The following is a 26,066-nucleotide window of genomic DNA, read 5'->3' on the forward strand; positions in this document are numbered from 1 at the left end:
CTCTTCTGTTTCAGTGAACTTTTGTCTTTTGCTTAATAGATCTTAAATTTCTTCCATTACTAAAGCTTCAAGACATGTATTATGAGGAACAGCACATTCTCTTTGTTGTTCTTTTCAGAAATGTTTTGGCTATTCTTGGACCTTTATTTTTAAACAAATTTTAGAATCCATTTCTCAGGGCGCCTGGGTGGCTCAGTCGGTTAAGCACTGACTTCGGCTTGTGAGTTCACACTCACAAGCCCTGAGTTGGGCTCTGTGCTGACACCTCAGAGTCTGGAGCCTGCTTCGGATCCTGTGTCTCCCTCTCTTTCTGCCCCTCCCCCACACTTGTTCTCTGTCTCAATCTCTCTCTCTCTCTCTCAAAAATAAAATAAACATTAAAAAATTCTATTAAAAAAAAGAATCCATTTCTGAAGTTCATATGAGTCACACTAGGACTTCATTGGAATTTCACTGAGTCTATACATTTATAAAATCAGTTCTTCCCATGCATTAATACGATGATGTATCTATTATTCAAATCTTCTTATATGACCTTCAATAATGTTCTATAATTTTCTCTAAAGGGTCTGGAGCATCTATTGTTATATTAATTCCTGTGCACATATTTGTTTTTGTTGTCAATGACATTTTTTTCTACTGGATTTTACAAATAATTATTGCCACTATATAAATAATTGTATGTTGTACTTTCGGAAGAGATTTTGGATCTAGCCAGCCTGCTGAGCTCTAGGAGTTTTAATAATTTAGAGTCTCTTGGATTTTGTATATAAAATCCTATCTCCAAAACTAACAATTTTGAGTTTTCTTTCCAGTTCTTAAAACTGTTTCCTTATTTTATTGTTTTGCCCAAAATATCCAACACAATGTTAATACCAGCAATGATCATAGGCATCCCTCTTGGTATCTGACTTTAGCAGGAATGCCTCTGGTTTCACCATTAAATGTGATGCTTGCTTCCATTTGGCAGCTCCCTTTTATTGGGTTAAGACAATTCCTTTCAATTTCTAGTTTGCTAACAAAAATCTTATTAATAAGTTTGAATGTATTTTAATTAATTTTTTTTATTTAATGTCATAAAATTATTTCATTATTCTAAAAATTGTTCACTCTATCTATGGACATGTCCTATTTTTGTTCCTAGCATCACTGGGCTTGTGCCTTCTTTCTTTGATCATTCATGCCAAAGATAGTTGTTCCTACCTATTAATATATTAAAAGCTCAATGGTGGGGGCCCTGGGGTGGCTCAGTCAGTCAAGCATGCAACTCTTGGTTTCAGCTCAGGGCACAATCTCACGGTTCATGGGTTTGAGCTGCACGTTGGACTCCACACTGACAGCACGGAGCCTGCTTGAGATTTTTTCTTCCTCTCTGCTCCTCTACCTCCTCAAAATAAATAAATAAATAAAAACTTAAAAAAGCAAAAATAAATTTTGGTTTTGTTAAACATCTACTAATTATTTTTCCCTATTTTATTAGTTTCTGTTTTTATTTTTAGTATTTCCTTCTTTCTACTTTTTCTTCCTTTTCCTAGTTTAATATGTGAAACTCTGCATAAATTTTAAGACTTTCTTATTTTCTTATAAGCATTTAGATCCATTCTGATGCTACTAAAAGCTGTGATATATAGCATTGTCTTTGACTTTCAGTTTAAACATTTCATAATTTCCATAATTTTAACAAATAAGTTACATAAAAAGTGTTTTCGTTTAATCCATTTTAGCTTTATTATTGATTTAAAATTGTATTGTATTATGATACAAAAGTGGGATGTGTATAATTTAGATTCTCTGAAGTGTGCTGAGACTTTTGAGTATCTGGAAGTAAACTTTCAAAGAATATTTTTTATTGGTTTGGGCTCAGGATTTTACCTCAGGATTTTACACAGATGTACTATCAGCCCAAACTTATTAATATTCAAATGTTCTCTATTGTTATTCTTTTTCATGATATACTAGTTTCAAAAAGATGTTTAAGACAACTACAACTGTCTCCTTTTGATGTCATTTTTCTTTTTAATACTTCCCATTTTTCCTTTACATATTTTGATTTTTGTTAGATGTATACAAGTTCATAATTGTTCTTTTTTATGAAATTTTGCTTTGTTCAATGATACCATGTCCATTCATAGACTCAGTAACACTTCTGGCTAAGTTCCACATTATCTGATACCAGTATTGCTCCAACATCTTTGTTGTAATATGTATCTGCCTGTTATTTATTTTTCTATCCTTTTATTTTCAACTTCACAGTTTGTTTTTGTCTCACTTGTATCTTTTTTAAATAGCATATTGCATGACTATGCATATTAACCATTATAAAATTTTTTCTCAAATAAATTTAGTCCATTTTACATTTATTGTAAATTGCTGATATATTTCATCTAAGTTATGCCAGTTTTATTGCATTTTCTATTTACCAGGTTTTGTTCTTTTATTTTTTAAATCTTCTTTCCTACTTTCTATTAGATTGCTAGATTTTGTTCCTTTTGCTTTATCTGTTTGGTAGCTTTTGTTTGCTTCATCCTTACATTTGTAACATGCATACTTCTTGATTTTTGCAAAAAAACACAAAAAAAAACAAAAAACAAAAAACTAATCAGTATCTTTTTCTTCCTCCAAGAGTAGACAATAGCCTCTTCAGACTGTCTTCCCTTTCAACATCTTCCATATAGTATGATTTAAAAAAAATTTTTTTAATGTTTATTTTTGAAAGAGAGACAGAGTGTGAAAGGGAAGGGGCAGAGAGAGAAGGAGACACAGAATCTGAAGCAGGCTCCAGGCTCTGCTGTCAGCAGAGAACCCAATGTGGGGCTTGAACCCACGGGCTGTAAGATCATGACCTGAGCCAAAGTCAGATGCTTAACTGACTGAGCCACACAGGTGCCCCTATAGTATGATTTTCAAAAACAAAATTTTATACAAAATTGACTCTTTTATAAATAGACTTTAAAAAAATGTCAGCATTTTCTCTGTTTATAATTGTTTGTCATAGCCTGTGCCTTCTTCTCCTTAATTCTTGCCCAAGTATAATCCTTTAGTCATTCTTAAGGTCCTATATGTGTGTGAAAATTTCTTTAAGCCCTTTATGAGTTAAAATACCTTTACTTCACCCTCAATCGTGAGAGTTTATCTAAGTATATAATTAACATTTCTTTTCTCTCAAGATTTTGAAGATTTGTTCCATTTCCTTCTGGCATTTCTTATTGTTGATAACAATCTGCTACTAGTTTGATGGTTCCTAAGTAAATATGGCTTTAAGATTTTCTCTTTATCCTTGTATTCTTCATTTTAATTATGATGTATCTGGGTTTGAGATTAACTTCGTTTATCTTGCTCACGACTCAAGATTTTCCATTCTGTGGACTCGTATCTTTCTTTAATTGTAGAAAATTCTTGACATTTAACTGCTATGAATATATCCCATTTTTATAACTACCTCTATACTTATCTAACAAACTATAGTCTCTCCTTTTTTTATTTTCTATTTAAATTTTAGTTAACATACTGTGCAATATTGGTTTCAGGAGCAGAATTCAGTAATTCATCACTTACATACAACACCCGGTGCTTCTCACAAGTGCCCTACAGTCTCTCCTAAGATTACTATCAAATATATGTAAAGATTCTCCTCTCATCTTTCTGGCCTGTTAACTTCTCTTTTGTCTATCTCATCTTTATTAATTTAGTCTGTGACCTTGTAACAGATGAATCTTAAAATCTCAGTGGTTCTATTCATAAAATTCTTTTATTATGTAAAATCAGGGATGCCTGATTGGTAGTTGGCTCTCCTCTCAGCAATGACTTAAGCAAGCAAGTTCATCTTTTTTTTTAAGTTTATTTATTTTGAGAGAGAGAGATTGAGAGAGAGAGAGAGAGAGAGAGAGAGAGAGAGAGAGGAAGAGAACCCATGCAGGGCAGACAGAGAGGGAGAGAGAGAAAATCCCAAACAGGCCTCACTGTCAGCACAGAGCCGGATGCAGGGCTCAAACTCAAGAACCATGAGATCATGACCTGAGCTGAAATCAAAAGTCAGACCCTTAAGTGACTAAGCCACTCAGGTGCCCCCAAGAAAGTTCATCTTATCCTATGTATTTCCACCATTTTCAACTAACGGCTTCTAGGTCTATCACATCTATCTATCTTAAGTGAGCACAGGAGAAGAAGAGTAGACAGCATGAGTGGGAGGGTTTTATGGGGAAGCCTGGATGTTATTGTACATATCACTTTGACAATTACATTGGCTACAACTCAAAAGTATAGCCCCACCTAACTGCAAGAGAATCTGGGGGAAATAGTTTAACCATGTTGTATTAGTTTGCTTTTGCTACTGAAACAAATTACCACAAACTTAATGGCCTAAAACAATGCAAATTTATTATCTTAGTTCTACATGTTAGAAATGTGACACATGTCTCACTGGGCTAGGGTGTCAGCAGGGCTGCATTGCTTCTGAAATTCTAGGAGCAAACCTGTTTCTTTGCTTTTTCAGTTTCTAGATATTCCTTGCTTCATGGTCCCCCATTCCCCATCTTCAGAACTAGCAAAAATTAACCAACCCACACCCACACAACACTCTAGCCTTCTTCCATTGTCATGTCTTTTTATCTGACACCTTTTAATCCTCTGCTTCCAATTTCAAAGAGTCTCATGATTCCATTGAGCCCACACAGATAATCCAGGATAATATATATCCCTATTTAAGGTCAACTGATTAGCAGCCTCAATTCCATCTGTAGCCTTAAATCCCTTTTGCCATGTAGCCTAACATATTCAGGTTCCATGGACAGGGATTAGGACAGGGACAACTCGGGGGGCGGTGGGGATCCTATCCACCACATATGTGCCTTGGAGAAAAAGGAAATTACTTTGGTGAACAGCAAAGCAATCTCTATCACACTATCTCCTTATTTCTTGATACTCGTTCCTGGATAATTTCCCTCATATTTACCATTCATTAATTCTTTCTTCAGTTAAGTCTCTTTTCTTTGTTTTCTCACCTAATGATTTTATAATTTAATGACTGTATTTTCTATATCTGCTATTTCCATTTTGCCCTTTATCAAATGTATTTGCTCCTGATTAATGCTTTCTTAAAGTTTTATGGACTCCATTCCTTCTTTCACATCTCCAAATATACTAAACACACTTGGTTAAAAATTCCTTTTGAATTCCCCTTTTTATATGTGTTACCCCAACTGTTGTGGCTATCAGTCATGTCATTAAGTCTCTTCAAATGTATTTTAAGTTTAGTCTGTGAGCTCATTAGTTACCACTTGTTTGAATTCCTCATAAACTTCCCATTGTGTAATAATCCTATTAATGCATAGATTTCATAGGTTAGTTTTTATGACTGTTTCTGCATTCATAGTTTCTTCCCTACATGAATGTAGGGAAACTACACGAATGGTTCAAATGTAAGCCTTATACCTGAACTTGGCTTACCCTGAGAGTTCTATGATTGCTAGAGACTCAATTTCCAGCCATAGCCTGGTGCAAACAGATCACTTCCTGACAAACCCTGACAAACAGATCTAGATTAATGGTGCCTTTTTCACAGATAGTGCTTATGTGAGCCTTAGATATACAAGATGGCTAGTTCCAGGTTCTTCCAAGGCATGAGGTCTGTGGCCTTGATTTTCACTCCTGATTATGTGTTGAAAACCCAACCTCTCAAAAAGATATATGGGTGATGAAACCTCTTACTCGCTATTGAAATTATGGGTTCCCTCTTGATATAGGACTTTTGGAGACTTCTCTTACTAGTTTGCAAGTGAAGCTTCATATTTTAAAACTTTAAAAAATACTGTGCCCAACTTTTCCAAGTGATTAGAGGAGAGGGTGAAATATCCATCTTGATAGCAAGCAATGCCATTTTCCCTGCCCTGACTCTTTATCTTCTAATATCTAAGGATGTCCTGATTTTGTTTTCTTGGTATTAAACATCCCACAGGAAACAAATGATTTTTGAAAAAAGTAGAGACCCCTTGTTGAAGCTATTAAGTAGCAATAGTTTGCTGCAAAAGATCTTTCAAACAAAGGGGAAAAAAGAGAAAAAACTGAGATAGAAGAGGAGGAGAAAGATAGGTAGAGAAGGAAAACAGAACAAAAACAGCAGGATCTGGAAAGAAGAAAAACAAAGAGGCAGAAAAGTTTCCATGGACTAAGAAACTAGCAATCTCCCTAAACATTGTTATTCTCTTACTAGGAGAACTTAAAAGATAGGTTGAGGAGGTCTTGCAATCCTACCCTACCATAAGAGTATTACTGAGGAAATACACAAAAGCCTAAAATTTATACCCCAAAACGAGTCCTTAAATGGATATCCATCTGCCCACAACACTGCATTGCACCTGATCATAGAAAACGGGATGTGACCCATGGCAGTCTTCTTTCCCACAACCTCTTCCTTATATAGTAGCTGTGGAATCTGAAGTTCTCCCTGAAACACAAAGATCTCATTCTTACTTTGTTTTCTTTTAGCACTGTCTCAATCAAGTATTGGTAAGTTCCTTTACTTTTCTCCAATTCAATTCAAGGTGCCCCCAGGTTTAAATGGCAACAATGAAGATATCTAATCCCCTACCTCCTTGAGCCACCACTGACACTCAGGGGTTGGTGCTCCCAGGGGTTCCCTATTCTGATACTCCCCAAATCAAAAACAGCAACAAAAAATGCCAAACAGCCAGGAGAACAAAGGGGTAAGTTCCTTTTCTGTTTCTCAATTCTATTCTCTTTGGTGTATCACAGACCTGGGGATCATGTCCTAACTGTGGTTAGCCTTGTCCCTCATCTTCTTTTCCTTCTCCATCATTGAGCATTTTACCTGAAATTAATGAGAGCTTTAGAAAATAAAAAGTCCATTGATTAAGAATGAAGAGAGAATTCAAATGGTTTTAGCTGCCTACAATGATTTCAGGAAAACAAAATATCTTCTTTCACTCAGAAGCAACAGGAAGGAAGGAGGTTGTTAAAAGGGCAGAGAATGGGAGAAAAGAGGAGAGTTGTAATTCAAAAAGCCATGTTTGTTGAGTCTATATTTACCGGTATTAGAGATGAGAAAAGTGAAGTTCAAGGACATTATCTAACCAAAAGGCACATAGCTCATAGAAAGTAAAATTGAAGTTCTAAACACTGACTTTTCGACTCTAAATCCCATGCTTGTCCAACTACCCCCAGGACATGATTGAAAATATTTAATTTTTCAGGGGCACTTGGATGACTCAGTTCAGTTGAGCATCCTACTCTTGATTTCGGCTCAGGTCATGATCCCAGGGTCATGGGATCAAGTCCTGCCTCAGACTCCATGCTGAGCATAAAGCTTGCTTAAGATTCTCTCTCTCCCTCTGCACCCCCTCCCAGTTCATGCTCTCTCTTAAAGAAAATTAATTTTTCAATTTAAAGTTATCTTCCTGAAACTGATCCCATTCACAATTGCATCAAGAAGCATAAAATACCTAGGAATAAATCTAACCAAAGATGTAAAAGATCTGTATGCTGAAAACTATAGAAAGCTTATGAAGGTAATGGAAGAAGATATAAAGAAATGGAAAGACATTCCCTGCTCATGGATTGGAAGAATAAATATTGTCAAAATGTCAATACTACCCAAAGCTATCTACACATTCAATGCAATCCCAATCAAAATTGCACCAGCATTCTTCTCGAAACTAGAACAAGCAATCCTAAAATTCATATGGAACCACAAAAGGCCCCGAATAGCCAAAGTAATTTTGAAGAAGAAGACCAAAGCAGGAGGCATCACAATCCCAGACTTTAGCCTCTACTACAAAGCTGTCATCATCAAGACAGCATGGTATTGGCACAAAAACAGACACATAGACCAATGGAATAGAATAGAAACCCCAGAACTAGACCCACAAACGTATCGCCAACTAATCTTTGACAAAGCAGGAAAAAACATACAATGGAAAAAAGACAGTCTCTTTAACAAATGGTGCTGGGAGAACTGGACAGCAACATGCAGAAGGTTGAAACTAGACCACTTTCTCACGCCATTCACAAAAATATACTCAAAATGGATAAAGGACCTGAATGTGAGACAGGAAACCATCAAAACCTTAGAGGAGAAAGCAGGAAAAGACCTCTCTGACCTCAGCCGTAGCAATCTCTTACTCGGCACATCCCCAAAGGCAAGGGAATTAAAAGCAAAAGTGAATTACTGGGACCTTATGAAGATAAAAAGCTTCTGCACAGCCAAGGAAACAACCAACAAAACTAAAAGGCAACCAACGGAATGGGAAAAGATATTTGCAAATGACACATCGGAAAAAGGGCTAGTATCCAAAATCTATAAAGAGCTCACCAAACTCCACACCCGAAAAACAAATAACCCAGTGAAGAAATGGGCAGAAAACATGAATAGACACTTCTCTAAAGAAGACATCCGGATGGCCAACAGGCACATGAAAAGATGTTCAACGTCACTCCTTATCAGGGAAATACAAATCAAAACCACACTCAGATATCACCTCACGCCAGTCAGAGTGGCCAAAATGAACAAATCAGGAGACTATAGATGCTGGAGAGGATGTGGAGAAACAGGAACCCTCTTGCACTGTTGGTGGGAATGCAAATTGGTGCAGCCGCTCTGGAAAGCAGTGTGGAGGTTCCTCAGAAAATTAAAAATAGACCTACCCTATGACCCAGCAATAGCACTGCTAGGAATTTATCCAAGGGATACAGGAGTACTGATGCATAGGGGCACTTGTACCCCAATGTTTATAACAGCACTCTCAACAATAGCCAAATTATGGAAAGAGCCTAAATGTCCATCAACTGATGAATGGAGAAAGAAATTGTGGTTTATATACACAATGGAATACTACGTGGCAATGAGAAAAAATGAAATATGGCCTTTTGTAGCAACGTGGATGGAACTGGAGAGTGTGATGCTAAGTGAAATAAGCCATACAGAGAAAGACAGATACCATATGGTTTCACTCTTATGTGGATCCTGAGAAACGTAACAGAAACCCATGGGGGAAGGGAAGGAAAAAAAAAAAAAAGAGGTTAGAGTGGGAGAGAGCCAAAGCATAAGAGACTGTTAAAAACTGAGAACGAACTGAGGGTTGATGGGGGGTGGGAGGGAGGGGAGGGTGGGTGATGGGTATTGAGGAGGGCACCTTTTGGGATGAGCACTGGGTGTTGTATGGAAACCAATTTGACAGTAAATTTCATATATTAAAAAAATAAAAAATAAAAAATAAATAAAAAAATAAAAAATAAATAAATATAAAAAAAAAAAAGTTATCTTCCTGAAATAAAAAGTCTCAAGAAATTTAGGATATTATGCATATATGAAAAAATTTTCCTTCAATTTTTAAAACATAATTCAAAATGCAAAAAATGTGAATTAATCTGAATCTCAAAATTATTTTGCTAGTCTACTACTGTGGCATAACTGCATCCCATGAATGAGGCTGTTTTATGACATATATATGTAATATATATAAATATATATATATTACATATATATGTCATATATATATATATACACATATATATATAGTATGGGATCAAAAAATAGACATTGTTCAGAGGGCTGCAAGAGACTCAATATTTTATTTTATTTTTTATTACTTTTTAAAAGTTTATTTATTTTGAGAGACAGAGACAGAGCGCTAGTGGGGGAGGGGAAGAAAGAGCAGGAGACACAGAATCCGAAGCAGGCTCCAAGCAGTGTGATGGGATTTTAGACAGTAAGGAAGAAAATCAAATCAGGAGTTATACTAATGATTATGATAATATGCTTCTTAAGATGAGAATTATCCTCTGATGGTAAATAAGGTAAATAAATATGTGATACATATTGGGTTTAATCTCAAAGGAAGGGAGTAATTAGTTATTATAAATAGTATTTAGCTGAAAGATGCATGGGGCCATTCATCCCTGAAGTTCAATATGCTGTGTGGTTCTACAGGATGAATGAGGCCCTCCTGAGATGTACCTATACAAGCATACATAGATAAGGACTGCAATTCAAAACAATAATATAAAAATATGTACAGAGTTTATGTGCCAAGCTGTATCCTAAGCATAACAATCCTATGAAGTAGATATTATTATACATCTTGTATTTAAAATGAATAATCTTAGGCACAAAAACGTCAAGTAACTTGTGCAAGGTCACACCGCTATAAGGTAGAGCAACTAGGATTCAAATCCAAGTATTTTAGCATCTGATCTCCCACTGTACTTCATGAAAACTAATCAGAACCCCCTTTCTGTTAAATCAATTAATCCAGACTCCTGTGGATTTTTGTTATTATTCTTCAGTGTCGACTCCAGAAATGGTATTTAAGTCTCTTTCTATTTCTCAGTTCAGGAAGGAGAAATGTGAGTAAGCAGGAGGTCAAAAGAAAGGAGTATATAAGGCAGCTAATGAAGGTTTAACCAAGACCTAGGTCTTCTGAGTTCCCTTAAGAGTTTCAATCTTCACACAGGCTGAAAAGAAAGAGTAAATGGCCTCCCTGCTCATCACCAGTCCTACAAGTCTTTCTGGGCCTCCATCACAGCACCAAAACACAGTACCCTTACACTATCCATGACTAAATCACACCGCAGGTGGCATAGAGGATTTGGTAATTCCTGGAGATGCCAGTGTGAGAGCTTCTCTCTGAAGCTTCTCTTCAAAGGGTATTAATTCTGACGACTTTAAGCAGGAGACCTCAGGAATTTATCTGTGTGTCCATTTAGCAGTTTACTAGGGAACCGAGCACGTCCTGATTGCTTCTCTGTCATGAAACCTTGGTATCTGGAGGCTTTTTCCCTGTCTTCTCTCTCCTAGGCAGGCCCTAAATTTAGAATGTGAGCCCCATGGAGCACCTGAGTGGCTCAGTCAGTTAAGCCTCTGACTTTGACTCCAGTCATGATCTCACGGTTTGTGAGTTCCATCCCCGTGTCAGGCTCTGTGCTGACAGCTAGGAGCTTGGAGCCTGCTTCGGATTCTGTCTCCCTCTCTCTCTACTCCTCCCCCACTTGTGCTCTGTCTCTCAAAAATATATAAATGTAAAAAAAAAATTTAGAATGTCAGCCCTTTTGCTTCCCCATTATCCTAGATTTTATCAGCTGAGGCTGAAAGACCCAGGAATAACAAGACTACAAGTGTGTAGATTTAGACTAATTGAATCATTAAAAGTTGAGCTGAACAGAGCATTGTTAAACCCTGTTGTTTTAGAGATTGGTTAAATAAGGTCCCCAAAAGATGATGGAAATAATCAAAGATCATACTTTAAATTAGAGAAATTTAACCTCCAACGTAAGACAAATAAGGCAAATGCTTCCTTCTTTCATTCTTTTTTTCATCCTTCCTTCAATGAATATAGTGGGGTTCATTCAATAGTAGTCTATATTTCTGTACTGTCATAATTTTTATTAAAAGTTACACAAATCTTCCCTATCATTTAGATCATTTTATAAGAGGAACACTCTAGAGATTAATAAAAAGAACAGAAAAAAATTGGGAGAGTCAATATGTAGGAAAGAAGTTAATTTACTTCATAAAGGAATATTCCAAAAGGAACAGAAAGAGAAAACTGTGTGAGGTACAGAGGAAAGTGCACTGAACCAAAGTCAGAAAAATTGGAGACTAAAACTGCATATAATTTTTATTTAAAAAAAATTTTCTGATGTTTATTTTTGAGAGAGAGACACACAGAGTGTGGGGGGGGGGCAGGGGGGCGGGCAGAGAGAGAGGGAGACACAGAATCTAAAGCAGGCTCCAGGCTCTGAGCTGTCAGCCCAGAGCCTGACACGGGGCTCAATCCCACGAACCATGAGATCATGACCTGAGCCAAAGTCGGACACTTAACTGAATGAGCCACCCAGGCACCCCATAAATGACTGCATATAATTTTTAGCACACTCGGCCACAGACCTTCTCTTCTCTCAGCCTCAGTTTTCTTTTTTTATAAAATTAGAAATTTTTTTTTTTAGAGTGAGAGAGCACATGCAAGTCAGGGCAGGAGAGGGCAGGAAGGGTGTGTGGGGAGAGAGAGAGAGAGAGAGAGAGAGAGAGAGAGAGAGAGAATCACAAGTAGGCTCCATGCTCAGCACAGAGCCTGATGCGATCTCCAGGCTGGATCTCATGACCCTGAGATCATGACCTGAGCTGAAATCATGTGTCAGATGCTTAACTGGCTGAGCCACCCAGAAGCCCCAAATTGGAACCTTTCTAACATTGCCTTTCTTTGGTTCTTGAAGCTATTACATTATGGAGAGGAGATTTTCCAAACTGAGAAAAGAAAGAATGAGGGAGAAATGGAAAATAGGGGAAAGAAAAGATGCTGAATGAAATCAGAATATTGAAAATATAGTAAACCTGGATTCTCTCCTGACCACTTTTACTCCTGGAATAGTGTCCAAGGGGGAAGAAGGTTCAAGACCTGCAAGCGTGGTAATAATCCATGTGCCTGTGGGGGAATGAAGGGTCTAAGGTGTCCTGAGGGTACAATTTCCAGAAAGACTCCTGGGAAATGGGTGGATTATTTAAACCATTAACTCTACTGATCTGAATATTTATTGTTCTTTAGCTTTGGTGCAAGGATCCATGAGTAAGTTTTTCTTTTCCTTTCAAAATCTGGTATTGTAGGGCTCCCACAGTAGGCAGAGGATGTCTCCCTGTCTTATTTGTTCCCTGCTATGTCAGAGTGGCAGGGCTTGAAGCTCATCATTCTCTGCCTTCTCCTTCATTAGGTATCTTACCTACGTCAGGCGTACCTGTCTCCCCTTCTTGTCTTGAAGTAAATTCCTCCACTTATGTCCAGTTATAGGACCTCATCTACCAGCCCAACCTTCTCTTCAGCAGTCACAGCTTCTCCCTTCTATATCTTTGTATTTTCCTCTTCCAGTAACTCCCTCTCCTTAAAGTATAGAGCAGGTTTGGTTTTCTTCCACCCCAAACAGATCCTCCCTTGATTCTGTGTCCCTCTCTAACTACAAGCCCCCCAGGCCCACAAAGAAGGAAATTATACTGTTTACTTTGGCTGTGGGCTTGGGAATAAGTTACTGTTTCACCTCTACTATTGAAAAAAATGCATTATTTCTCCATGAATTGACAGTGGTACAATAAGACTTTTAAAAAACCACTTTAAAAATAAGCCTGCTTACTTATTAATGTATTATAAATAAACAGAGAGACCGTTACATAACTCAGGTTCTGGAGCCAGGTCGCCTGGAATTGCATTCCAGCTCCCTATTTACTGGTTCTTCGAACACAGGAAGTTATTTAATCTTTCATTAAGCTTTTAAATTCAACAACCAATTGAAAAACTAACAGAACAGAACACAGACGTGAGTAAAAATAGAAGACATGAATACAGAAGGAAGAAAACTCAAGATAATGCTTAAATCAGTCTCCTGGAACTGATTTCCACTTATTGCCAAACTGAGATGAACACATTTTCTAAACAAATGAAGAGTGAGAGAGGAATGAGGTACAGAAAAGTAAGGCAATCAGAGAAGATCACACACACACACACACACACACACACACACACACACAAATTCAGAAGCGAGAAACAATCCTGGTTGGACAGATTTTTTTCTTCTATGTGCTTCTGATAAAATTTTTCATATTGAATATTTACTTTTGGTCATACTTACAGCAAGTAAAACTGTTTCTTGTTCAAAGATAATAATTTCATGATTTTCTCCAAAAAGTATCACAACTTCCAGGTGCTTCACAACCTCAATAGGTTTGTCAATCACAGGTTTGAATTAAATGTGACCCGACCAATACCTGTGATTAAATTAATGGGAAAAAAGGGATTCATTTGGTCTATCTCAGCTCAGCCACAGCCTGTGGTGACACTGATCTCACACCACACTGTTGTGGAAGAATGTAGGGTGCGCACTTAAATCCCTTCCTTTTTCAAAGTAAAGCTCCCAAACTGGCAATCCATTGGTCCAATGCCACCTGTATATTGGCTGACCAATAAAGCATTATTTTAAATCTTGCATTTGAATGCTTCTAGATAGGGTATGCACTTTTCAAATGACCAACTTCTTTACTACCCTGTATAGCTGACAGATTCACAATTCAGGAGACTTGCTGAGGCAACAGAGCATACGACCCCCCACAAAGACAACCAGTATTTCCATTTAGTATGGAAATTTTGGTACTCTCTACAAGAACTAATTCTGATATTTTCATTCAGAAGATTATCCACAGAAGTGAGGTCCTTAATCTAAAATTATATAATACTTAGTATTTTGTCAGGATACTCAAATCTTATAATTAAGTTTTTTTTATCTGCTTCTTCACTCTGAAAGTAAGTGAAACCTTTCACTGTTGTGCCTGTTTTCAACCAGGCAAGGCCACAAACTTTCAGTTCAAAACTTCTTGAAAATATATGATATACATTCTACCTCTGTTTATGCCTTTGCCTGTGGCAGGTATCAGTAGGTAAGCGTACTTCTCTTTCCTGCTCAGCCTACATACAATCTAAAATTCTCACCTCCAGAGTGTTGCTACGAATTGATCAGACTTAGTACATTAACTCAAATATATTTGCCATTTCTGATATGGATTAATATCCTTAAATATTAAATATATGGGAGCTGTCTTTTATAAATTATCTCTGTTTAGTAGTGGGAATGGCTGTATGCTACCTTAGTCTACAATACATAGAAAAGGTTGTATCTCTTCCCAAGTGCTGAGATCTTATCATTTCTGTGAAAAGCTATTAGTTTCTTCCAAACATAATAACAAACAAAATTGAGTCATAAATATACAAGAACTATATTTAATTATTTCAAGAGAAATAAATTACATTTTTCAACTCACTAAAAGCTTTCTAAGTGTAATTTTTTTTAAATAATACTTTAGCATTTAAAGAATGCTCAACAAAGAGAAATAAAAGTACATAAAGAAAAGATCTGAATAGGTAAAAGAAGAAAGTGTGGGAAGGAAAGCAATAAGAAGGTAGAATTTCAGTGAAAATCTCCAGAACAGGAAAATGGAAGACCAAAATAGGTTCTAAAAGTCCAAATCATAGTTTCACACATACAGAAAACCTTTGAAATTCCACGGGGAAATTAGCTCATCTCATAAACAAACTTGTTTCAGTAAAGAGGCTTTCAACATCTTCAAATAAGATTGGTTACTCTCAAGGCAGAAGCAATGGTTCTCAACTGATGTCAAATCTCACTGCAATGTCAGCTTGCGTAACTACGGTACTGAGGTAACTAAGGAATACCAAAGTATATTTTTTTAAGAGTTGAATCACACAGATTAACAAATAAACAAAGAACACAGAGAAATACTCATGAAAATGCCCTGTCACCAGCATTCAAAACTTTCCAAATGACGGTAAGGAAAAGAGGGAAAAATAGAGAAAGTAGAAAGTAAACTAAAGCTTAATGCCTTAAACACAGTGAAACTTTCTACTTTGCAGAAGAGTTTCATTCCTTTGTAGTCCCTGAATATTTCTTTCATAACAATTTTGATAGAACTTTTCAGCTTTCCATCCATTATTACTCTTGATTTTTCACTGCAGCCATTTGATGTAAGAAAGGAGATATAATTTTCATTTTAAAGATTAGAAAAGTAATGTTCCAAAGGTTTAGTGACTTACCTAGTCATAGAGCTACAGAATAGTAAAGCTGATGAGACTCTAGTCTTGGCTCTTTAACCTCAAGACTATTTGTACCTCACATGTGGGGAGGAGGGAATAGGACTGCCTACATTTCATGCTCTCTGAAAGTCTAAATCTAGATAAGATTATATTTGTCTTTTTTTTTTTTTTTTTTTTGCTTAAACAACAAACATTTATGTCTCATAGTTCTTCGCAATTTTCATTACAGGTAATACAAAAGCCTTCAAAGCAACTTCAGAACCTTTATGTAAGTTTCTCCTATTTCTCAACTCAGTTCTTTTTGATCTTCTACAAAGTGCCTACCATTGGGGGAGTTGGGTGGGGGCTAAGGAGGCACAAAAAAAAGGAAGAGGAAAGGAGAACAACCTACTATTTAACTGTTCTCCTTTGCCTTTACCAGTATGAGGAACTTGAGGCTGATTTCAGGACCCCCCTAAGTAACTGATGATTTTCTTATTTAGCAAAGTGGAAACTCTGCTAATAAAATTAATTAATAAGTGAAAGGAAAAATCCTGTGATTAGATGAAGGTGTTTGTCAAAAACAAATAGTTCTAGAAATATCTGACAACAGAAAGATAGCAAAAATTGAAAACAAGAAAAATAACTGCAGGAAATATGATGTTATGGGTTTCCTGGGTGGGGGGGTGGGGGGTGGAGGGGGGTGGGGAGGGAAAATACTGACTGACCTTCTTACAGCTTTTCATGTAAATGTAATATGTAGTAAATGCTTGACCTGAATCTCCCTGAAATGTACATCCTTCATGCATGCACTCTCCAGACTTACCTTTTTGTGTTTGTGTTTTAGCAGGCAGTGCAGGACCCATAAGTAAGTTTCTTTGCTGTGCTTTAATTCCCATGTGCTTTGCTTTACTACACTGTTAGAATATGTAATATGTAAGACACTCCTATTCATGGATGTTTTTATTTCCTACTGCAAAAATTGCCAATTCTTTTGTCCTTCTTTATTTCCTATTCTTTTTTTAAAGTTTATTTATTTTGAGAGAGATAGAGAAGGAGAGACAGAATCCCAAGCAGGCTCTGCACTGTCAGCACAGAGCCCAATGAGGGGCTCAAACTCACAAAACACGAGATCATGACCTGAGCCTAAGTCAAACACTTAACTGACTGAGCCACTTAGGCGCCCCAATGCTTCCTATTCTTATTCTAATAAGCTGGGAGCTTCCGTGAGGAAGTATTATCACTTTTAGTTTTCTCAAAATCTTGAGATTCAATAGCAAAGAGAAAAGTGTTAACAACAAAAGTGTTAGAAAGGTAGGAAGGTCCCTTGCTAAAAATCCCAGTCACACCAAGAGGAAGGGAGCAGTGAGTCCCAGCTCACTGAGTGAGGGTCCCTAGGCTGCTGTGGATGGTGGTGTGGAATGTATATGCCCTGCTATTAGGCCCTGATGTTAACAAAGAATCAGTCTGGAAGAAGTGTCCAGATTGCATCTTAAAGGACATTACATCAAACATCTCTGGCAGAAGCACTGGTAGAGGACAAAGAATGAGGGATGGGTGAGAAGCAGTTGATTTAGAAAAGAAAAAAAATGATAAATGGACACAGTGATATATAAATGCTCTGACCTTTTACCCATCTGTTAATGGCCTTGCCGCTTAAAGTGGGTCCAAGGATCTGTATCAGCATCACCTTGAAGTTTGTTAGAAATGCAGAATCTCCACCTAATGCCTACCAAATCAGAATCTGCATTTTAACAAGATCTCCAGATGGTTTAGAACCATTACTTGGCAGAGTTTCAATCCTCTGTATGTAGAAAACAAATGTAAAGTTGAGTGTTCTTGATCTAAGTTTAACCAGCTCCTCCATTCCTTCAGATTCTCCACAAGAAGAGTAGCCTTAATGCCAGTGACAAGAAAAATGAAACTCACCAAGGTTTCGTTCATTTCTTAACATATTTCTGTCCATCGCCTCTAAGGACATTCAGACCTTGAGCTCCTGGGTCAGAGCCAACACTAAAGGAAGAGGAAGAATGATTTGAGGGTTAGAGCTCAAGGCAAATCACACTCTGTGTCTACACCTCCTGGAGCATTTATACACATGAAACATGATTTAAAAAATCAAAAGTCAATCAAGAGTAAACACTGAGCAAGTGTCACTAAAGCACATGTAGCCCAAGAGATACAGAGAGGTGTCTGTGCAAATGTGTTTGTAAAAGAGAAGGCTGTTATTGCTAAGCATGTGGGTCTAGTTAGTGCCTCAATCCCTTTACCCACTAACTTCACCTACAAAAGTCTTGAACCTACCCAAGAGTTTCTATTCCCTCTTATGCTAAGATATTGCAGGCCAAGTTACTCTGATGACTAAGGCAGTCAAAGGTCACCCACAGGAGACTGAAATTCCCACTGTCTCCTTCAGAAGATGAGGCTATAGATTCTGGCTACCCGAGTTCAAATTAGACCAGTTGAAAGAAAGGCAATTATCTATGGAATCTACTGAGTTACAAACAGTGACCCATCAAGACAGGAACCTTGACCACTGCATCCCTCCAGCTCCACCCATCAGATCCCAGTAGTTATGAGGGTCCTCCAAGGTGGGGAATGAAGAATAAAGCTTATTTGCTCCTCTGGTGAAATAGAAATATTGTTCCTTGTGTCTGTTTTTTATAATGTTTTCCCCAAAATAATTTCAACTCAAACCAAATTTTCTATGCCAAAGAACCATACTAATTAGTCTGTCTTGCTTTTCCCATATTTTAGCTGGAGCCATTGGACCCATAAGTGAGTTCCTTTTCTGTTTCCTAATTCTGACACTCTTTGGTCTTCTGTGAGGTATGGGACCTCTCCTCACCCAAGCTCTTTCCATTTCTAGGCCTTCCCACCCATGCTTCTTGAGTACATCTGAATTACTGACACCCCTAATGCCCAAACCTTCAGGGGGTGAAAAAAAACCCAGCCTGAACTGACACTAAGTTTAAGACAAAGGAAAACTAAATCATTCATATTTAAAATAACGCCCCAGAAAAAACATTCTCTCAACTATGATAAAAATGATTAAAACAATTATTGTGGACTTTTGCTAAACTGAAGGTAATGCTACAAGAAGAGCAAGTGGTTCTAGAAGGTGAAAGAATAAGCACCATAAAGACCAAAGAGGAGGGTGATGAAAAATGGCCAAAAGACATCCTAACTACCCCTGGAGTGTCAATCCTTTGAGACAGCTGAGTGTTGGGCAGGGCAAAGAAGGAAAGAGAGGAGAGATGAAAGTGAAGGAGACTAACAACCTTCAGCCCAGGTTCTATACGTTTCCCTCTGCCATTTAAGATGAACACTGAATGACTTGATCTGGTGGGAGGGGTATGGGGCTCCTTTGCTAAAATTACCTACCTATCTGCAGTAGTAATTCTCCCTCTGAGTTGCTTCACTGGGTTCTTTAAAAAAGAATATTGGTGGCATGAGCATTCTAATAATGTCAAACCACACTGATTTTCCTCTTCTTTGTATTTTAGTGCAATTCACAGCACCAATTCGTAAGTATCGAATTTGTTTCTCCACTCTGGTTCCTTTCACTTCTTACCTTCAAAGTCTTAAGTATTGACCTACCCTGTTTTCTTGATACCATGTTTCTCAACTTCCCTAGCATTCCTATTACACAGATTTCAAAGAAGCTATGCATGAAATAGACAGACTGCAAAGCCCACCGGCTAACATAAGAAAAGAAAAAAGGACCCTCTTAATAGCAGCCATAATGCCCTGGCAGTAGGGAAGGTTCACTTTTCAATTAACAGTAAGCCCCTAATGAAATGAGAAAGAGAGAGAGAGAGAGAGAGAGAGAGAGAGAGAGAGAGAGAGAGGAAATTTTTTAAAGGAGACATTATAAATTAGTATGAATGAGTCTATCCCAATCCTCTAAAGGTTTCAAACATCACTGAAAACAAGGCTGGTGGAGGGGGTGGTCTATTCCTATAAGTCCCTTATATTGTACAACAGGGAACCTATTCAAAGATTGCCAGGCAAACAACCCCATGATGTTCCTAGGGTTTCTACTTATGACACTCCCTCTAGAGTAAGTTTTGGGGAATGGCTATTTCCTTCACAGTGATGAAGCATACTGATTTTCTCCCTCTCTGTTTCTCAGCTGGCGGTACAGGACCTATCAGTAAGTTTACTGTCTGATTCTTCACTGTAAATAATTTTAATTTCCTGCAGTATCTTAGGGACCTTTCCTTGAATCCCATGTTGGGATTTCAGGGGTTTGTGGGTCCACATTTTCTTGGCCTTTTTTGTTTTCTTCTACCTAGCATTTCCATTAAGTCATTAATAATCATGTGAATGTACATTCCACCACTAAACACAAACTGTAAAGTGGAGGATGAACCCTTAAAGGTTTCCAGTGGCTTATCAACATCAGCAAGGGATTTTTAAAAACAGAGTGAAATGAAAAGAAGTGAAATAATAGGAGAGAGGAAGAAAATTAAGTTTAAACAGAGAAGGATTTTTCCAACCATCTACAGGGGTTTAAATGGGCCAAAGTAGGGTCCCCTACTTAGTACCTTTGCTACTTACCCTCTCAGTGGATGCATTAGGTAAAGAGGCCCTTATATATATTAGATTGTCTTAGCATCTTAGCAAAAAAACAAACAACAACAAAAAAAAAACACCTCAACTTCCCTACTACCCCACTGCAGCTGAGCCCAAATTTAGTGGTACAGATTCTTACCAGGAAAAGCATATAAATGAGAACTATGGCCTCCAGAGCCCAAGAGTACCTACTAATTTATTCTCTCTTTTCTTTTATTTATTTATTTTTTAGAGCTGTCTCAAAAAACCATTGGTAAGTCACCTAAACCTCAATTACAATGCTTTTTGGTCCTTTACAATGTTTAGAATGTCAGTCAATTTCTATTTCAATGACTCGTGCTCACAAACCCCAGGATCAAGTGTTTCCACTGTCTCATTATCCCACTCAGAATTCCCAGAGGTTAGATTCAACCAGGTTCTTCAATAAAAAGATATTAACTATGAAGCTGAAATACAATATCAAAAAATAACCCCCTAGGAATGGTCTTTTCTAAGTTATATAATCTAGCTTTACTACCAACCTGTAATAAAGATTTAGAACACAGTACCTAAACTTCTTGCTTTTCCTGCAAATAATTTGTTACTAGATTATGTTCAAAATAACGCAAATCTTAAATTCTTTTTATTTCTAATTGCTCTGAAAAGTTCTCTCCAGGACACATGGGTTTATTGTCACCAATTTTTAGCAACTTACCCTATTGCATTTTTCCATAGAAACATTATAAGTAACAGGTTCCAAGATATAGTCGTTCATAATTACATATTTTTAAACTAAGAGCAAATAGTTGTATCTTCACACACTGGATTACAGTATTCCTAATAAAAATTAGGAATTTTTGAAATTAGAAAAGTAAAGAAATATGACTTGAGATTCCCCACATTCACCTGACAGAATGAATATAAGTCCTGTATAGGTACCTGGTCATTCTTTGCATGATTCCTTCAGGAATTTGTGAGTCATCCTTGCATAGGGGCCATGCTAATCTTCTCTGTATCACTCCAATTTTTGTATATGTGCTGCTGAAGTGAGCACTCTGTGATTCCTGTAACGGCTTACAGTTTTTCTACCCCTCACATGCATTATTTTGTTGGGCCTACCAACATTTCAATGGTGGTAGGTAAAGCAGATATTATACCCATCTTTAGAGATGGAAAAATTGTTTCCCATAAAAATTTGTTTACTCCCAAATAAGGGGAGGAGGACAATTAATAATGAAGTTAGGACTGAAGTTGTGCTGACTCTTAGTTGAGTTGTTTCCACTACTATTTTGAGTGCTCTAATAGGTTATTAGCAAGAGAAACCATGAACTTCTAATATTAGAAACCAGGGACACAAAGACTTATGGGGAGAGGAAGTGAGAGAAAATGCAACAAAAGTAACACACAGACAATGAAGATGTTAAAAAGACAAAAATCAAAAGAAATTTAAAAGAACAAAAGTAGGAACAATACTGGAAGAAGAAAGATTAAGTGAGCTGGAGGCAGGAGAAGAGTAAATATAAATAAAACTGAAAAAGAGAAGAAAAGGAAAGCTACAAGGACTCACAAACTAAAAAAAAAAAGTAAGAAAATATAGGAAAACTGAAGAAACAAATAAAATTTGAAATGATTTTCTCTCCAAAGATTTTAGTGGCTTATACCAAAGGCAGGTGTCCTAGGAGTTTTATTCCAGGATCAAGGGCAATTTTTTTATAGATACCAGTCAAAGCCAACAAATTATTTTTGCAAAATAACCTAAATTTCTAGCTTGTCTACAACTCATAGCCCAGGATATCCATAACTGGTAAGACACCTTCTAGCTTTTTCACATAGAAAAAATATATATCAAAATTAAAGGTTTAGGGGTTTATGGGTCAGAACTGAGATATTTCCCATCATGAGTGCCATGAAGCTATGGAGGAGAAAGACAATGAAACACCCACTGGGAAGACGGGTGGTCTATTTAGAAAAAATATTTAATCCTGCAATAAACCATGCAGACTCACAAGATGATCCCAGTCCTCACCTGGCACCAGGCTACTCAGCAGAACTTAAGGCAGGAAGCACAGCTTGCCACCAAGGCAGCATCAGCCATCCCTCTTTCGTGGCAGTAGTCCTCGAAGCTGTCTATGCAGGGGTCTACAGAGCCACCCAGCAACTATTGTCTTTGGCTGTCCATAGCTATGTACAGGAGCTGCCCTGACTTAGAAGCCCCGGGAGCTAAGATATCCTGTAAAAACTCCACATATATAAACTGCAGGGATCCTATAAGGAACATGCCCAAATACATGGTCACTACACTCAGGGAAGCCCAAAGATATGGCCTTCTAACAGGTATTTATAGTTCTCCCAGTTCACAAGCAGTTTACCAACCAAGGATCATTCTTAAAGAAAAGGAATGTTACAAGTAAGACAGTAGGTGTAATCAGAGCTGGAAAATCAACCGAAGGCCAAATTCTCATTAAAAAGTGAAGGTGTTGTTGACCCTTTCTTTGCCCAGAGACACTCAAGCTAATCAAAGCGATAGTCAATAAGCTGAAAGCTATCCACCTTCACACCTACCCTAGAGCATATTAGTTGGTCAGAAATATTTTAGTACAAGTATGGTGCAGTCCACTTAAAAAGTAGTATCTTCTGTTACTGACAAGAAAGAAAAGTGTAAAGTTTCAACCTTTAATGTCTTGAACCTCTCCTAGGTTGACAAGGATTCTAGAGAGACCCTCATCTCAGGCAATATAGGCTAAATATCTCTTTTGTTGTATAGTTATCATAACCAGTTTAGTTCTCCCTAATGTTCTAATTCTGTTATCACTTCCTCTCCCTTACTCTACCTCCCAAAGCCCCATCCCTAGAATAAAATTAAAAATTTATTCTTCAAACACCCATACTAATATGTCAATTTGGATCTCTTTTTAGTGCAAACTCCAGGACCTATTGGTAAGTTGCCTATTTATATATAACAATTCATATATATCACTCAAATTCATAATAGATAGCATAACATTTTTCTAGTAATGATTATAGTAGCTTGTCTATAATCATCAGAAGAATATTCCAAAGCAAAGGTGCAATAGAGAGAATCTGGGGGAGGATATAAGAAATGAGAAAGAAGACAAAAGAAGGATAGCCAAGAGAGTGGAAAAAAAGTGACATGAGAGAAAAAAGATGGGGAAAAGCAGAAGGAAAGGAATACAATAAAGATTTTACTTCAAACACCTGTAGTAGTCAAGGGCAAGAATGAAGTGGTTCTCCTTCCAACTAAAACAGGGTTAGAAGTCTCCTAGAATAAGATCTGATTTTTATGGAGAGGATATAGTCCAATAAAAATATTTAATCCTGAAGACTGGGATTTAGTAATTCTGGGACATTATTTAACTGTCCCCTTTGGAAAACATCAATAGTATGTGTGTTTATCATGTTCAACAACCACAGTAATTTATGTTTGTTTCTATTTTTAGTGCAATATACTGGGCCCAATGGTAAGTCCCTTATCTATCTTTTTCCTCTGGTGTACTCTGATCTTCTACAGTGTATAGATGGCCTATCTCCAGTCCCAAATGTAACCATTACCATAAGGATAGTGTGTTTTTAGGCATGTTTCCATGCATCCCAATTTCCACTTGCTGAGAATTCTCCAGGGTTATTTTTTTAAAGAAAAAAGTAAGAACATTTCCCCAGTAATGGTCAGAATGGCTTCCATAGCAATACAGAATTTTCTAAAGTAAGAGAAAGAATAAGGGTAGCTTTCCATTTCTGAAGTGCTTTGTAGTTCATAAAGGGCCTACTCAAACACAATAGAGATAATATAAAGAAAATGAAAAACGGAAAGCAAATTTTAAAAACAAATGTAAAAGACGGAAAAAACAAATTTAAATAAACTGAGGTCTGATCAGGTTTCCTCCTCGTTTCCTAGGAAAGGTATACCAGGGAATACTACTAAGGATCCAACGTACCCTGAGTTCTCCAACCTTCTCTCTCAATGCCATTTTCCTCATGTCCTATCCTGTCCACCTGCCCCAAATACCCAACACACACACACACACACACACACACACACACACACAGCTTCAGGGAACAGGATATGACAGGAGGTGGGCTGCCAACTACAGGAACTGGCAGATGCATCAGGTATTCACAAACCATAAGTGAAAGACAGTGAAAGGTAAACTCATATTGTGACTAGCCAGGGCAAAAACAGTGTCAAATTCTAGAATATCAAAACAAACTTTGGTTCATTGGGAATTCTGAGTCTGGAAATTAAGTGATAACATTCCAGAGTGTAAGCTAAACAAGAACATTATCAGAAGGCAAGTCAGATGTACTCAAACATTCCTTCAACTAGGTGAGCTCTTGTATCAGAAACTGAGCTGAGGCCTGGAGACAAAGTCATGAATAAAAAAGAGAAAGATTTGGCTGATCTCTTGCGACATGGAGTTTACAGTCCTATAAGACACCTTAAGGAAAGGAACTCAAAACATGGAGAGGGCAGGCAGTCTCCCACACAACCACACTATGACCACTAAAACTGGATGCTGCCTGCTCTAAACACTGGTTCTAAATACCTTCCTGTTATAAATGAACATAAGCCATCATTTCTCAACTATTCTCCTAAATCAGGGTTTCCTTTCTCAGTACTCTTAATTATCACCAAGACTTACAGCCTTAGAAGTTCTCAAAGGGGCGCCTGGGTGGCTCAGTCAGTTAAGCGTCTGACTTGGGCTCAGGTCATGATTTCACAGTCTGTGAGTTCAAGCCCCGTGTCAGGCTCTATGCTGTCAGTTCGGAGCCTGGAGCCTGCTTTGGATTCTGTATCTCCCTTTCTCTCTGCCCTTCCCCATTCATGCTCTGTCTCTCTCTGTCTCGCAAAAAATGAATAAATGTTAAAAAAAATTTTTAAAAAGTTCTCATAATTCTTATAAGGGAGAAACCATAAGCCAGCTCACCTCAGAGGACCTCACTGAGGCTAAAGGAAGGGTTTCATTTGGCCCAAAGTCCCCAAATAACTACCATGTGCCTGAGAATCTATATGGGTACATGGATTCCCTTTCCCTTTTCTTTCCTGCATAATCCCCTCTCCCCTATGTGTAAACACTTAAAACAAAGAGTAATATATAAATGAAAATTATACTTCTACATTTATTCATTCCTAGCTTTCCCTTAAATTACAGGTCATTTGGAGAAAATGAAAAATGCACTGATTATTTTTTTTAATGAACAAAAATGAGTGCTTCAGATGGGAGTAGTAAAAAAAGAAAGGAGTGGGAAGAAAACTTTTCAGATCAACTAAACAGTTAGGTGGGAAAAAGAGATAAATGAAAATGAAAATGACAAAAGTGCACAGAAGTACAAATTTAAGACATTATGAACCCCTAGAAAGTTCAAGCATTTACCACCCCAGAAAGGAGTGGACTGGAAGGAGCACAGCCACTCTCCTGCCCCAGACCAGCAGAAGGAAGCCTGAGGATGCAAAGCACAGAGGTGGGAGCTTAAGTCCAGACATCACAATGAGCTAACAGGCAGGTTTTACAGCTCCCTGCATCCTCTCTACAGTTACCCTTTTTAAGCTCATCATAGGAGAACTGAGTTCACTTAGTTCTACACACACTAATTTCTCTCTTTTCTTTCCCTTCCATTTTTCCACCAGTGGAAACTTCAGAAATGACCAGTAAGTTCCATACCTGCTCCTATATAATAGTTTCCTTTGGCTTCCTACAGGGTCTACAATCCTTTACTTCTGTCTCGTAGGTAAAGACTTTCAGGTTTCTCCATCATTTGCTTATTCCACTACCTAGCTGCACCCCCACCCAAGGAATGAATGAATTAAGGGGAATACAGGGGCGCCTGGGTGGCTCAGTCGGTTAAGCATCCGACTTCGGCTCAGGTCATGATCTCGCGGTTCATGAGTTCAAGCCCCGCGTCAGGCTCTGTGCT

The 26,066-nt window shown here is 37.6% G+C and overlaps 1 protein-coding gene and 1 non-coding gene across 2 annotated transcripts in view; one reads left to right on the plus strand and one right to left on the minus strand.

Moving 5' to 3' along the window:
* Positions 1–26,066, plus strand: part of TSBP1 (testis expressed basic protein 1) — an 85,094-nt gene that overhangs the window by 10,902 nt on the left and 48,126 nt on the right. Inside the window, exons 8-18 of the mRNA XM_053905342.1 lie at positions 6,484–6,504; positions 12,555–12,575; positions 15,829–15,867; positions 16,426–16,446; positions 18,336–18,356; positions 19,085–19,105; positions 19,714–19,734; positions 20,389–20,409; positions 23,052–23,072; positions 23,594–23,614; positions 25,780–25,876. Of these exons, the coding sequence (XP_053761317.1) occupies positions 6,484–6,504; positions 12,555–12,575; positions 15,829–15,867; positions 16,426–16,446; positions 18,336–18,356; positions 19,085–19,105; positions 19,714–19,734; positions 20,389–20,409; positions 23,052–23,072; positions 23,594–23,614; positions 25,780–25,876 (325 nt within the window). The remainder of the gene's footprint in view (positions 1–6,483; positions 6,505–12,554; positions 12,576–15,828; positions 15,868–16,425; positions 16,447–18,335; positions 18,357–19,084; positions 19,106–19,713; positions 19,735–20,388; positions 20,410–23,051; positions 23,073–23,593; positions 23,615–25,779; positions 25,877–26,066) is intronic.
* Positions 21,081–21,189, minus strand: LOC128777864 (U6 spliceosomal RNA). Its single transcript, XR_008423181.1, has one exon. It is a non-coding gene; the product is annotated as a U6 spliceosomal RNA (small nuclear RNA).

Source organism: Panthera pardus, unplaced genomic scaffold (genome assembly GCF_024362965.1).
Source record: "Panthera pardus isolate Hobbes unplaced genomic scaffold, ASM2436296v1 HiC_scaffold_17, whole genome shotgun sequence".
Lineage (NCBI taxonomy): Eukaryota > Metazoa > Chordata > Mammalia > Carnivora > Felidae > Panthera > Panthera pardus.